We start from the raw sequence: 12,520 nt of genomic DNA, 5'->3' as shown, positions 1-12,520 counted from the left end.
AGAGGCCCCATCTCTCATGGCTTCTGTCCCAACATCACCTGCTCCAGCCAGGCCAGCACAGTCAGCGTAAACGCTCACACATGTGGGTCTGTACTTGTGTTGTCTGCGCCATTGTTTCCTCCATCTAAGATGCCATTCTCTGTCTACTGCAATCCTAATCATCTCCTGAGGTCCAACACAAATGATTCGATCTTGACTTGGCCAGTATCTATAGGGGAAACAGAATTTCAAGTGTCCTGAAATGGAAGTTCATTTGAAAATTAACGGTTCCAGGCCAGATGGAATTATTGCCAATGGGCTCTCAGGCATGAGCCAGTAATCCGCTCTAATTCCAGCTTCCATCCCAGACTGGTCCTGGAAGTGGCCAGTTTGCAGTGATTAGGTTGGCTGTGCTAACACCAGGGGATCTGGAATCTCCCTTATGCACTGGGTTAGGCTGTGGCAGTACATTTGGCAGGTACAAACGTGGAGGTCTTACTAGGAATTAATGAAAATCATATTAACCTTCGAAATTATTTATCTACAAGATTCTTGCTTGAAATGTTCCTTATATTTTCTTCTGCGTTATAAATGGAGATTACAGTGGGTAACAGCGTCCCCCCAAATTCGTGTCCACCTGGGACCTCAGAATGTGACCTTATTTGGAGGTAGGGTCTTTGTAAATGTAATTAGTTAAGACGAAGTTATACCAGACTAGGGTGGGCCCTAAATCTGATGACTGGTGCCACGTAAGAGGAAGGAAAGGGAGAGTGCAAGCGGACACACAGGGCAGGACACCATATGAAGACAGAGGCAGAGGTGGGAAGGATGCAGCCCAGAGGTACCTAGGATGGCTGGTAACCAGCAGAAGCTAGTACGAGGGAAGGAAGGGTTCTTCCCTAAAGCCTTCAGAGGGAGCACAGTCCTTTCAACACCTGGATATCAAACTTCTGGCCTCCAGAACTGTGGGAGAATAGATTATGTTGCTTTTAAAGAAAATTAGCGTTTCCTAAAGAATTTCTGAAATCACCATCTGTCATTCCATTATGGGCCCTATACCCAATACCTCCCCCAAATGTGGTCATCCGCAGGAGGTCACATCCCACTATTACCAAGTGGCCGTAGGCAAGGCCCCCCAAATTCTTCCTAATGACTTGGGGAGGCAGCAGTTAAAACCTAACTGGTTGCATGGAGAAGTACGCTCTAACAATCCACCCCCTACGTCCATAAGAGTTGCTTTCAAAACTTGCAAGTCATCCTAGGAAATACTGTGAGTTTATAACAAGTGGTGCCAGAGTCCCTATGTTCATCTTGAATATGAAAAAAATGGAGATGATTATTTCAGGGTTTAGAATATGATTTTCCTCAGAAACACGTGCCAGTAAATCTATAGTCCTATAATTTCAAGCAATCCAAAGTGATAATTAAGTGTCTGCATTTCCAATTCCAAGGGAGAAAAGTACATAGGGTTCTGATTGAGAGGTGGAAGCCAGTGAAATGAGTCTTTGGTTTGTGGTAAGAAGAACCTGAATGGTGTGTTAGTGAGAGTGCTGGTCTAGAAAACTGGGAGAACAGACAATTCTGCTTCCACCTTCACAGCTCCTGGGTCATGACCAAGGCAATTCATTTCTGGAGTCTCCGTTTTCTTATGTATTAAAAAAAAAAAAAAAAAAAAAAGATCATTTTGAGGATTACATTTAAAAAGTGCAGGTGAATGTGTTTTGTAAAAATATAAGCACTCTAATACATGCTTTGATTTTACTCTTTTCCTAAAGCAAGTTTACAAAGCATTTTCCAAATCGTTAGCTCATCTAGTCTTCTCAGCAACCATGTGAGGAAAGCCCCATTAATTACATTTTATACGAGAGGAGTAAAGCTCAGATAAATGTCATCGTTCACCCAAGTCAACCAGTAAGTGGGAGATAAGAAATAACATCTACGTGCTCCTACGTCTCGTTTTAAGTCTCTCAATCCCCAGGCTGGTTCTCGACCAGTATTTTTTTTTTTTTTTTCGGTTGTTCTTATTGCTAATCCACGGGTGGTCACCAGTGCACTGGGAGCTGCTGGTCACAAACAGGGTCCATCCCCAAGGGAGAGGACAGGGTCTCATTCTCTGTGGCTGCCGTTCCCTTGGCAACCTGCCCAAAGAAACAAAATCTGAGTGTCTTGCTAATGATCGGAGCCTAAGGGCGCATTGGGAAAAAGTCAATCTAACAAGCAAGGGATGTGAAATAAGCATTAAGCTTGGGAGCAGGAACGTGGTGATGCACAGGCCTGGGAGGTTGGGATTATCCAAAAGGAGGCTGCTCTTGATCACTGGGAAGGATTTTGCACGACTGGATCAGTTCTTTAAAACAGACGATCCCCAGACGGTGGAGGTGCCAACCCTCCAGTTAACCTACTTGGTTGAGAACGTTTCTTCAGATCATTCGGCTCCTCTGCTCCAATTTTCTGCTCATCAAGCAATCTTCAGATCTGTAATTTGGTCTCTTGAGTGAATTCTGGAAGAGGGCCTTGCAAATGTCTGCTCGTTTTATCCCTGATTAAAAACTCTCCAATGTGTCCCCACCAGCCTACAGGACCAAACCCTCTCAGCTAACTTTTAAAGCCATCATGAGGAAACCCTCCCTCCTCTTCCAGGAGGCTGTATTTCACCACCTCCCACTGCTTGAGATCCACGCTCCAGACACACTGAACTCTACAATTTCTCCAAACACACCAATTTCTCCAGGCCTTCGAATATACTCTTCCCGCGGCAAGAATTCCTCCCCCCGCTGTTCACATCTGGAACTCATCTCAGCCCCAAACCCTCTCTGGGTACCCATTCCCCATATAGTCTGGACTAAGGGCCCTCATACAGGTTTCCACAGCACCTGATTTTGCTCCATCGCTGCCTTTTACTATCTGTCTCTCTGTCCAACCAGGATGTAAGCGCCTTGAGGGAAGGAAGAAGGTCTGATTTATTATCGTCTCCCTCACATAGTTCAGCACCCGACGTACAACAGACACAACCTAAGAATATGACAATGAGTGAAAGATAAAGTCTCAGGTCCTGAGCCAGACTCCATTCCTACTTTATTCAACAACTGATCTTAATCTCCCGGATCGCCATCCCGGATGCAAGCAGGTTTCTGACATTGGGTTACTTGAGAGCCTTTGGTGGCCTGGGAAAGATACAGATGCACGAATGTGAGGCCTGTTCCCTGGCTGAGCTTCAGAGCAACACTACTGAGACAAGAGGAAATTAAAAACACTGAAGCCACAGCTGTCAGCAGTCTCTGAAACCACAGCAGCAAGATCACACGCAATGTGCAGTACCTCCCCAATATGGCACTGGGATAGAACCACAAAGTTAGAGAGAGTGTAAGGTCTTTCTGGTTTACAGCGGGTGCTGGCCGACGTGTGTGACGGCTCCCGACAGCAGCTTACCCCCTCGAGACAAAGGGAGCCTCTACTCCATCCAGTGGGGGTGGGTCAGTGCTGGGTCTGAAAGAAGCTGTGTCTCATGGGAGCCCCGGGGCCCAACAAAGCCTGTCCTCTTTGGAATACAATTGACAGCAGTATATAGTACTTTCCACGTAACTCACTTTTCAGGCTCACAATACACCTGGATTTGTTTGCAGGATCTTCTACTAAAATGACTGTAGGATGTGATTGACTCTTTGCTCTATAAGTTGCCTTTTTTAGGTTAAAGTATTAGCGTAACTGGTTTTTTTCTTTTGGCCGCGCTGCACGGCATGTGGGGTCTTACTTAGCTCCCTGACCAGGGATTGAACCCACGTCCCCCGCAGTGGAAGCGCGGAGTCTTAACCGCTGGACCGCCAGGGAAGTCCCCTAAAGTGTTGGCATAACTTAAAAAACTGAAACAAACATCTCTAGAACTTTTTACTTATTAAAAACATCCTTTAGCCCTGAGACAGGTCAGAAGCAATACTGGAAACAGGAAAATAGTACCAATCAGTACCACGTCTTAACAATGATCGGCATTTTCCCAGTGCTTACTTTGCACACGGCGTTTTGCAGGGCATGCCGCAGGCACTGTTCCCTTGCAGTGGAAGCACGTGATCACCCCCGGTCTACAGATGGGGAAATGCAGTGCAGGGAGGGGGCTTCCCGAGGCGGGTAGCTGGTAAGGGGGTCTCACACCAGGACATGCATCTCCCGAGAGCCAACTCTCAGCCACCACGTGACAGTGAACCCCGCCGTGGGTGGGGCAGTGTGCACGGGGGGTCTCTCACCCCTGTAGCCATGCTTCGCAGTGGACAACTGTTCCCATTTTACCAGTGAGGGGACTGAGAGTCAGGGCTTCGATAGCTGTGGGATGTCCCAGGACTAGAGGGTAGCTGAGTCTGAACCTGACCCTGGGCTTTCTCCTGCCAAGCCTCTGCCTTAGCGCTGGGCTCCCCACTCCTACACTCGCTCTTCGCAAGTGCCCCTTCCTTCCTGCCCCCCTCCACGCTCCAGCTCCCGCTCTGGGCAACCTGTGCTCACACAGTGCGTGTGGCTGACCCAGGAGCCCAGGGCTGGGCTCTAAGCAGCACCGCCTTTCCCAGCAAAGCTCCTGCCTCAGATCGGCATCTCAGATAAGCCTTCCTGCCTTGACTCACCCAGAGAAAAATGTGCCGGCACCCTTCTCATCAAAACCTGCTCTCTGCCAAACACACACACACATGCACGTGTGTGCTGGAGTGTGTTACTTTATTTCTGCTTATTTTATATTTATTATTTTTATTATTTATATTTAACAGAATGCATGTGTTAAATATATAGTATGCTAAATGTTGGATATAATTTAATGTAATAAATTATATATTTATATTTATTATTATGTCTTATATTTTATGTCATGCTATTTTTATAAACCACAAGCTGGAACCATGCCCCAAGTCATAGTTCAGTGTCAAGTCCAGCTGCTGGAATTAAAATTCATTGGATGGAGAGAAATGTGAGTCAAAAGCAACATATATGGCAATGCTCTGGGGTTCTAGTCGTCTTCATGCTCAAGGTGAGTCAACAGGGCAATGATGAGATGGGCAAACTAACGTACATCAAAGTTCAATAGCAGGAAAGTAATATTCACGAAGCAAGAATGGTGTCCAGCCTGGTCTGAGTTGGCCAGCCCCACCCTGGGCATCACCTGGCTCTGGAAGCCATGGCACCTGAGGGGGGCAAGGGGCACCCACAAAGTGGGGCACATCCAGTCCCAGCCATCAGGAGTGTGATGTGTCTGGAAACCGCTTGCTAAGAAATTACTGACAATAATTCTATGTCAATAAGTCGATGGAGACCTTGTTAAAATATAGAATTGTGAGGGCGTCATATGTATAGACTTGTGGGAAACAAAAAATGTGTTAATGGAAATTCACCAAAATATCAAGGATTTAGCCAGCTGAAAATAATTTCAACTGAACTCCCTATTTTGAAGGCTCTCCTTCCAGAAAGGACTGATCTGATGTCAGACCTTTTAAAAACAATAACTTCATAAGACGTTCTGTACCCAAAGTTCTTGGAGCCTGGGACAGCAAAATCACTGATGTAAACAGCAGACCTACAAAATTACTCACCCGCCCAAAACTGCCAATGCCACAGAGAGCATCTCCACACGCAAGGAAGAATGCGGGCATCCCAGATAGTCTCTGGAAGATCCATTAAAAACACACACACAGCTCCACTTCGACTTGTCTCAAGTACCTGTCATTGAAACTATAACTGAATCTGATTGTTTCTTCTCAAGCAAGTGTGTGTGTGTCTGTGTGACAGTGTGTGTGTGTCTGTGGGTGTGAGCGTGTGTGTGTGCACGAGTGTGTGAGTGCGTGTCTGTGTGTGACTGTCTCTGTGTGTGTGCGCAAGCGTGTGTGTGAGTGTGTCTGTGTGTGTGAGTGTCTGTGTGTGTGAGTGTGTGTGTGTGTGCGAGTGTGTGTGTGTGTTTGTGTGTGTGTGTGTTGAGAGACAGAAAGAGAGATGGAAATAGAGACAGATTATGCTTGTAGAATCCTTTTTTGGTTCAGAGACAAGAATTATGTTCCATCAGTGATCTTCCTTACACTAAACTTATACTATTTCTTATGAGATTCCTTTCGAGACATCGGGAGAGAGAGAGAGAGAGAGAGAGAGCCATTGAGGATGATCTGTACTTATCCTCTCTTCCTCAGTATCCACTTCCATTGTATTTTCCTTTTCTTGATGAGAAGTGTAACCATCTTATCAATTTCCTGTCAGAATTCTGATGGTCACTCTAGCCCCCTCCATCTCCCTTGCCACGCCTAAGTGCATTTGATGATAAATCCCTTCCAATTCACTCTCCTAAATACCACTCTAAATTGCTACCTTTAACCTATTCTGCCAGCATCTCAGCTTGGGCTTTTCAACACCTCTCACCTGGATCCTGTGGTACCTTCTAACTGGTTCCAGTGTGAACCCCTTTCAGTCCATTCTCTCTGCCACCAAAGTAATTCTTCTAAAAGGCAAACCTAAACATATCATAACTCTCATTAAAATCCCTCAACAATTCCCTATAACCTCATGATAAAACCCCAGTCCCTTACAAGGGCATGCAGGGTCATGTCTGAGTAAATCCCACCTACCTCTAGATTGCACCCCCTTCCTACCTGCAGAACCTCCCCCAGTACACATGCTCCAGGCACACTTCACAGGCAGTGTACCAGCCCAGGCCTCCAAGTTTTCAGGTGTGTGTCCTTCTACCAGCTATGCCATCCCCACGCCTCTTCGCTTAACCAATTCCTTCTTACATTCCAAATATAGCGTCTCTCTGCTGAGCACTTTCTCTAGATGTTTAGGTTCTCAACAAGTACATGATAACGAGTGATTGAAGACTTGGTCAAAGCTTAGCATGGAGAGCAGAACGAGAAGCGTAGATATCTGGGGAGGTGTAGAGACAGAAAGCTGAAAAAAATGATGTCTTCAAAGGGAATCACCGAGGGAGAGGCAGAAGAGAGTCACAGGCAAAACACTGGAGGATGTCTGTATTTAATATGCAACAATATTGAATGCATCTCAGAAGCTGGGTAGAATACGGGCCAATAAGGGACTTTTGAATTCAGCAATTAAGAATTTGTGAGGGGCTTCCCTGGTGGCGCAGTGGTTGAGAATCTGCCTGCCAATGCAGGGGACACGGGTTCGGGTCCCGGTCGGGGAAGATCCCACATGCCACGGAGCAACTAGGCCCGTGAGCCACAACTACTGAGCCTGCGCGTCTGGAACCTGTGCTCCGCAACAAGAGAAGCCGCGATAATGAGAGGCCCGCGCACTGCGATGAAGAGTGGCCCCCACTTGCCGCAACTAGAGAAAGCCCTCGCACAGAAACGAAGACCCAACACAGCCAAAAATAAATAAATAAATAAATAAATAAATAATTAAAAAAAAAAAAAAAAGAATTTGTGAGTAGCCTCTCAGAAATTTCAACAGTATTAGAGGTGGTTGTTTTAAATATTTACTACTCTTGTCTTGTGTCTCTGAGCTGTTCGTTTACATTACTTCCCACATGCTATTGAAACCTACTACCTAAGAAATTCCCAAACACCCATACAATTTCCTGTAAACTCATCAGAGTTAGAGGCAAACTGTCAACGTGGACTCTGTAAGTCATGGTTTGGGATAATTTACTCAAATACGTCTTGTTTTGTTTTTTTTTCCAACCAGGTAGACTCACCATCAGGTCCCTCTGGCAGGGCTGGCTCTTCTCCAGCTAGTTCTGCAAGGAGTAAGCTAAAGTAAAGCACCAGTGTCTTACGTTTATAAATTTGAGGTGCCAAAAAATGTGTGTCTTGGATTTATACCGTTGATTTGCTGAATATCCTAGCACACAGGGTCTTGCTGGACAGCGCCTCAGGCATGCTCTGAGCTGGATGCAGTTGGACAGCTTCTCCCACATGCTTTGAAATTGGAAATGGTACTTTAGTTGAAAGCCTTCCTTCTTTTCTCATGCCTTGATTCCATCATTCTAGTTCTACTCTTTGGCTTTCCTCATAGTTACAGAAGTCCACACTGCAGGTGCCCGTGTTTTAGAGTCCCAAGTCTTGCTGATATTGCTTTTCCCTGGTCTCTGCTTTTCCCTTGGCTCTTCATTGCCCCTTCTCCCACGCACCACCCCCGCCCCATGTGACAGGCTGTCCCTCATGCTTTCCCAGGCTTTCCACGTCACTTCTCGGGTCTGTGGACAAGACTGACTGCCTCACGCCCCACTGAGAGGTTCCAGTCTCACCACAGGATGGCTGTTGTTCCATACTTACATCTCCTCCTGAAGATCAACTGTCCCTCCTGGCTGAATTCAGGAACTTGAAACCCAGTATGCTTTTATAAATTTTAAAATGAACTCTTGGGGGTTCTTCCAAGATGCTGCCAAAGTTGCCTGTGGAAAATAGTCTCTTCAAAACCTACTTTAAATTCAGAGTTTTGTCCATATTGCTGTTTATTGCCTCAAACTATCTTTAAGCAGAGGCATTTTTCTTACATGAATAAAAATTTCAAACACTTTAATGGGGACATTAAATCCGGCTTCACTTGGTTCTCCCAACTGCCACAGGTTTTTGCCGAAAGCCTTGACAGGAGCACATCTCTTTTTTTTGCATTTTTATAAGTAACTTATTTACAGAAATCTATGAAATAAAAGGCTTCCCCCCTGCTTCGGTGATGTGGCCAAGGGTGATTTATAGTTAACTATTTTGATGCAGGTTGAAAGACAGTGAGATTCAGGAATAATTCTAATTTCACTAGCTCTTGTCAATGTGAACAGCAGCTGTGAATTCTACAGTGAACGGTTACGTGGGGTGTGAGGAATGAGGTGTGTCATAACATCACATGGGTTTAACATTCCTTCATTCCTTTTGGTTGTGCTTGTAGAAAATAAATATTATTCTCACTTTATTTTTCTTTTTACAATAAGCAGCTAGCTCATCATTTTTCTTTTGGAATTAACACTTATAACCATTAAAATTTCTTATAATTCCAAAACATTAATAATGCCAGCTCCAATTCAATATTAAGGGAAAAGTCACAGTTACTGGAAGAAAAAAATCAAACCTCCGGGACTTCTCATGAGAATAGCAATGGCAGAAGAGTTTTCCAAAAGAACATTTTTGAGAGCAAGTAACCATTCTTAGCTCCTCACACAGCCCCAAACTAGAAGACTCCAAAGCCCCACAGGACACTTTACATGCCACAGGCAGGGAGCCACTTAAACCTTCTGGTGTCCCAGCAAAAGGAGACGCTGCTCTGGGCTTCCCCAGGCACACAGTAGCCACGGGGCTTTTCTAAGAGACGATGATGCCAAACGAGGCCACAAAGTCACTAAGAACCAACGCTCTGACAGATAAAATGTGTCACATGTCCTTCACTCAAAGTCACTGATTGCCAAGTGGGACAACAAACTAACTAGACAAAACCAAAAAGTTTTAGAAGACTTTTTAGGTCCCACTTCAGGCTTCTTCTTCAGCATTTCTGTTTGTATTCGACTCTTTTCTCCTTCTTCTCAATCCACATCTGCCTACTTGATGTGTTCTGCTCCATGCCCACACCCTTTTGCTAAAACCATGAGTGCATCCACTCTGGAGTTAAAGTCTCTGGTGTCAAAGCCCACTAAACAATGACGGACAATATTGCCAATGGGGAAATACCTCGAGTACACATCCCTTGAGACCTGTAGCTTCTGGAGCAATGGTCCCAGGAGGCCTCAACGGTTCCTGTACATGTGGATAGACCTACAGCCATGGGATGAAGAAAAACCTCTCATGGAATCACCCTGACAACATGAGTATAACTTGAGGCACTGCTTTTTCCATGAACCGTGTAAAACATAAGGGGGTGCACGCATCTTTTAAGCCACTACCTTTCAAGCTATAAAAGTAGGGAACATGTTTTCCTTTTTTTCCCCTCTCTTACTTTATCAACTCAACATGATGGTTGCAGTAAACCTGTCCACTAAATCTTGATGTGAGGCAAGAATAAATGTGTGTGACTTCTGCAGCTGTCAGAATTTAATGCTGTTCAGAAAATGCAGTCTATTTTTTCAGGCGTAGTGGTGATTACAGATAGCCTTGAAAGAATGCTCCTCTTATGTTCTCTTAGAATTGCTACCTCCATGAGACTGGGTCTTCTTTCACTGCAGCCTGTCTTAGCATCAGCTCTGCGAATGCACAGAAATAAATGAAACTTTCTCTGGTTTCCTGTCAAAGAGAGCAGTGCAGAAAGGCTACCCATTAGACCAATGCAACCCTAGTCAGAGGACACACAGAACTACTAATAACCCTGAAAATAAATCAGAATTCATGAAAGTGGTTCTACTACAAGCAGACAGATGGCAATCATCCATTTGAGGGGAATTCTCAGAGAGCCATTAATTGCCTAGAAAAAGATACAGAAAGTCATGTCATAACGGCACTAGAATCTTGTTTGAAATAGGGTTGAGAGTACATCCAAATCAGACCCACCAATACCATCACATAATGTGGCTTTCATTGGTGACTGCTGTTTACTTGATTCACTGTATTCAATAGTCATGCTCAGCAGTTCTCAGTAAATTATTTTCCATGCTGGCGCAATCACTGCATGTTCATGTTATTTACTGACAGAAGCTAAGCACACCATCACAGGAAAAAATTCAGTCTTGATGCTATTTGATGTTAAAATCCACTCCTGAGAGTAAAAGTTTCACTTCGCATGAGGAAAGGATGGGCCATAAATATTCTTCACCCCGGTAACCATGTCTTCTACCACCTTGTTCACTCTCCACTGGATAAAGGGCAGCCCTCCATTTGCAGGGCCACTTGATTAATGTCCCCAACTCCTTCCTTGGCTGGCTGATGACAATAGTTAGTGGTGGAACAGGAGAATGCAGTGGGTGGCGGGTGGAGGGATGAGGTATCAGAAGACACCCCCCCAACTCACTGTAAATGGCACCTGCAAATGTCATAGCACCGTGAGGACTTACAGAATGAACTGTCTCAGACTTCACCTGATCTGCTAATTTTTCTAACTCTATTCTAATTGAGTCCCTCTGGTTCAACACTGAAGCACATTGGGGTATTACTTGAGAGCTAAACGTTTCAGTGCCCAGTCTGGAAGGCAGCCTTTTGCCTACCAGAGTAAAGCATCTGAAGCCTGCTTTCATCTCTGCAGACACCGACTGTGTGACCTGGAGCAGAGGGTCATTCTTGAAAAATTCATAGGGTGCAACGGACAAGTCCTTCGTGACAGGTTTAGAGGCAGAAGACAGGAATTCAAATCCCACTTGCCCACTCAGAAGCTATACGACCTTGGGCAAGTCATAATCTTCCTCAGCCTCTATTCTATTCTTGTATAAAGTGATGGTAATTATTCCAGCTCATAGCAAAGGCTGTTGGGAGGATCACTGAGTAACATTGTAATACGGGTGCTCTGCAGGCCACAAAGGCCACTTACAACGTGGAGGCATAACGTGAAGCCTGCTATATGCGGGTGTGCACACGCACATACGCACACACAGAGGCACACTTATCCTGCATGTTGATGTGATCAAGTCCACAGGTGTCCCCTCCAGGGAAGGGGGCGCGCATCCACAGTCGGGGGGGGGGGGCGGGGCAGAGATGCAGCCGCCTGTCCCTTCCGCCAGAGGGCTTCTCTGTCGCCCCAGTGTCGCCACATCCAGGACGGACTGAACCCTTGGGCTGAGTGCTTTCACTCTACTAAGCCCGGGAGAAGTGTAAGAAGCAGCAAGTTAATGCTGGGATGACAGCCACTGCACCTACCCCAGAGCCCTTCTCCAATGCGTGTGTGTGTGCGTGCGTGTGTGTGTGTGTGTGTGTGGTGTCATGGTTAGCTAATTACGTGAATTAAGGGACATGCGACAGTCCTTAAGACGTAAGGTGCGCCCCCAGCGAGGTAACAACTAGCTAGTTTCCTCGAAAAGAGCCCTCAAACCAAACCTCACCAGAGACAACGTCAGTCAAGGGCTCCCTAAGCAAACAGCACCTCGCGTGACCCGGGAGCCCACGCCCTGACCAGCTCTTCTGAGGCGAACCCCACGGGGCAGACCTTTCTAGCCGCTTTCCCCAAAGTACATTTCCTTACGAGGAGGGCAGGTCCCGGGATATGAAGCTTCTCGCTCTGAGAACAGTTACGAGCTACTACCCCGTGCTGCGCACTGAGAACCAAGCCACAGAGCGCGCCCCCGTGCCAAGGTCCCCCCGCCGAGCGCGTGCGCGGGCACGCAGGTGAGCGCCGGCCGGAGGTGTGAACAGGTGCGCAGCGGGGCGGGGCGAGTGAACCCGGGGAGCGGCAAGGGATACGGCGACCAAAGCTGGAGGCGCGGGTGAGGTCTTCCCGGAGGAACGATTAGAGTTAAGCCTCATAGGACAAAAGAAAGTTATTCAAGGACGAGGATTTCTCTAAACAGACAGAACAGCATGTACAAGGCAAAATGAGAAAGAATGTGCTGGAAACACTGAGTATGAGGTGGGGATGGCAGAGATGAGACTGGGACGTAATAGGAGGCGTGTGGAGGAAGCCCCTCCGGTCGATGGGAAGGCACTGGAGATCGTCAATCTTC

General features: G+C 46.2%; 1 protein-coding gene across 42 annotated transcripts in view; it reads right to left on the bottom strand.

Moving 5' to 3' along the window:
* Nucleotides 1–12,520, bottom strand: part of FBXO15 (F-box protein 15) — a 585,398-nt gene that overhangs the window by 394,045 nt on the left and 178,833 nt on the right. Inside the window, exon 9 of one of the 42 annotated variants that reach the window (XM_082355233.1) lies at nucleotides 1,643–3,143. The exons of the other annotated variants lie outside the window; for them this stretch is intronic. Coding sequence (XP_082211359.1) covers nucleotides 3,055–3,143 — 89 coding nt within the window. The 3' untranslated portion in view covers nucleotides 1,643–3,054. Of the gene's footprint in view, nucleotides 1–1,642; nucleotides 3,144–12,520 lie in introns of those variants that run through there. 42 annotated transcript variants of the gene reach the window in all.

Source organism: Balaenoptera borealis, assembly GCF_965194805.1.
Source record: "Balaenoptera borealis genome assembly, chromosome: 14".
In the NCBI taxonomy this organism is placed as follows: domain Eukaryota; kingdom Metazoa; phylum Chordata; class Mammalia; order Artiodactyla; family Balaenopteridae; genus Balaenoptera; species Balaenoptera borealis.
The sequence above is the reverse complement of the archived record's forward strand: the minus strand, read 5'-3'. Positions and strand labels throughout refer to the sequence as shown.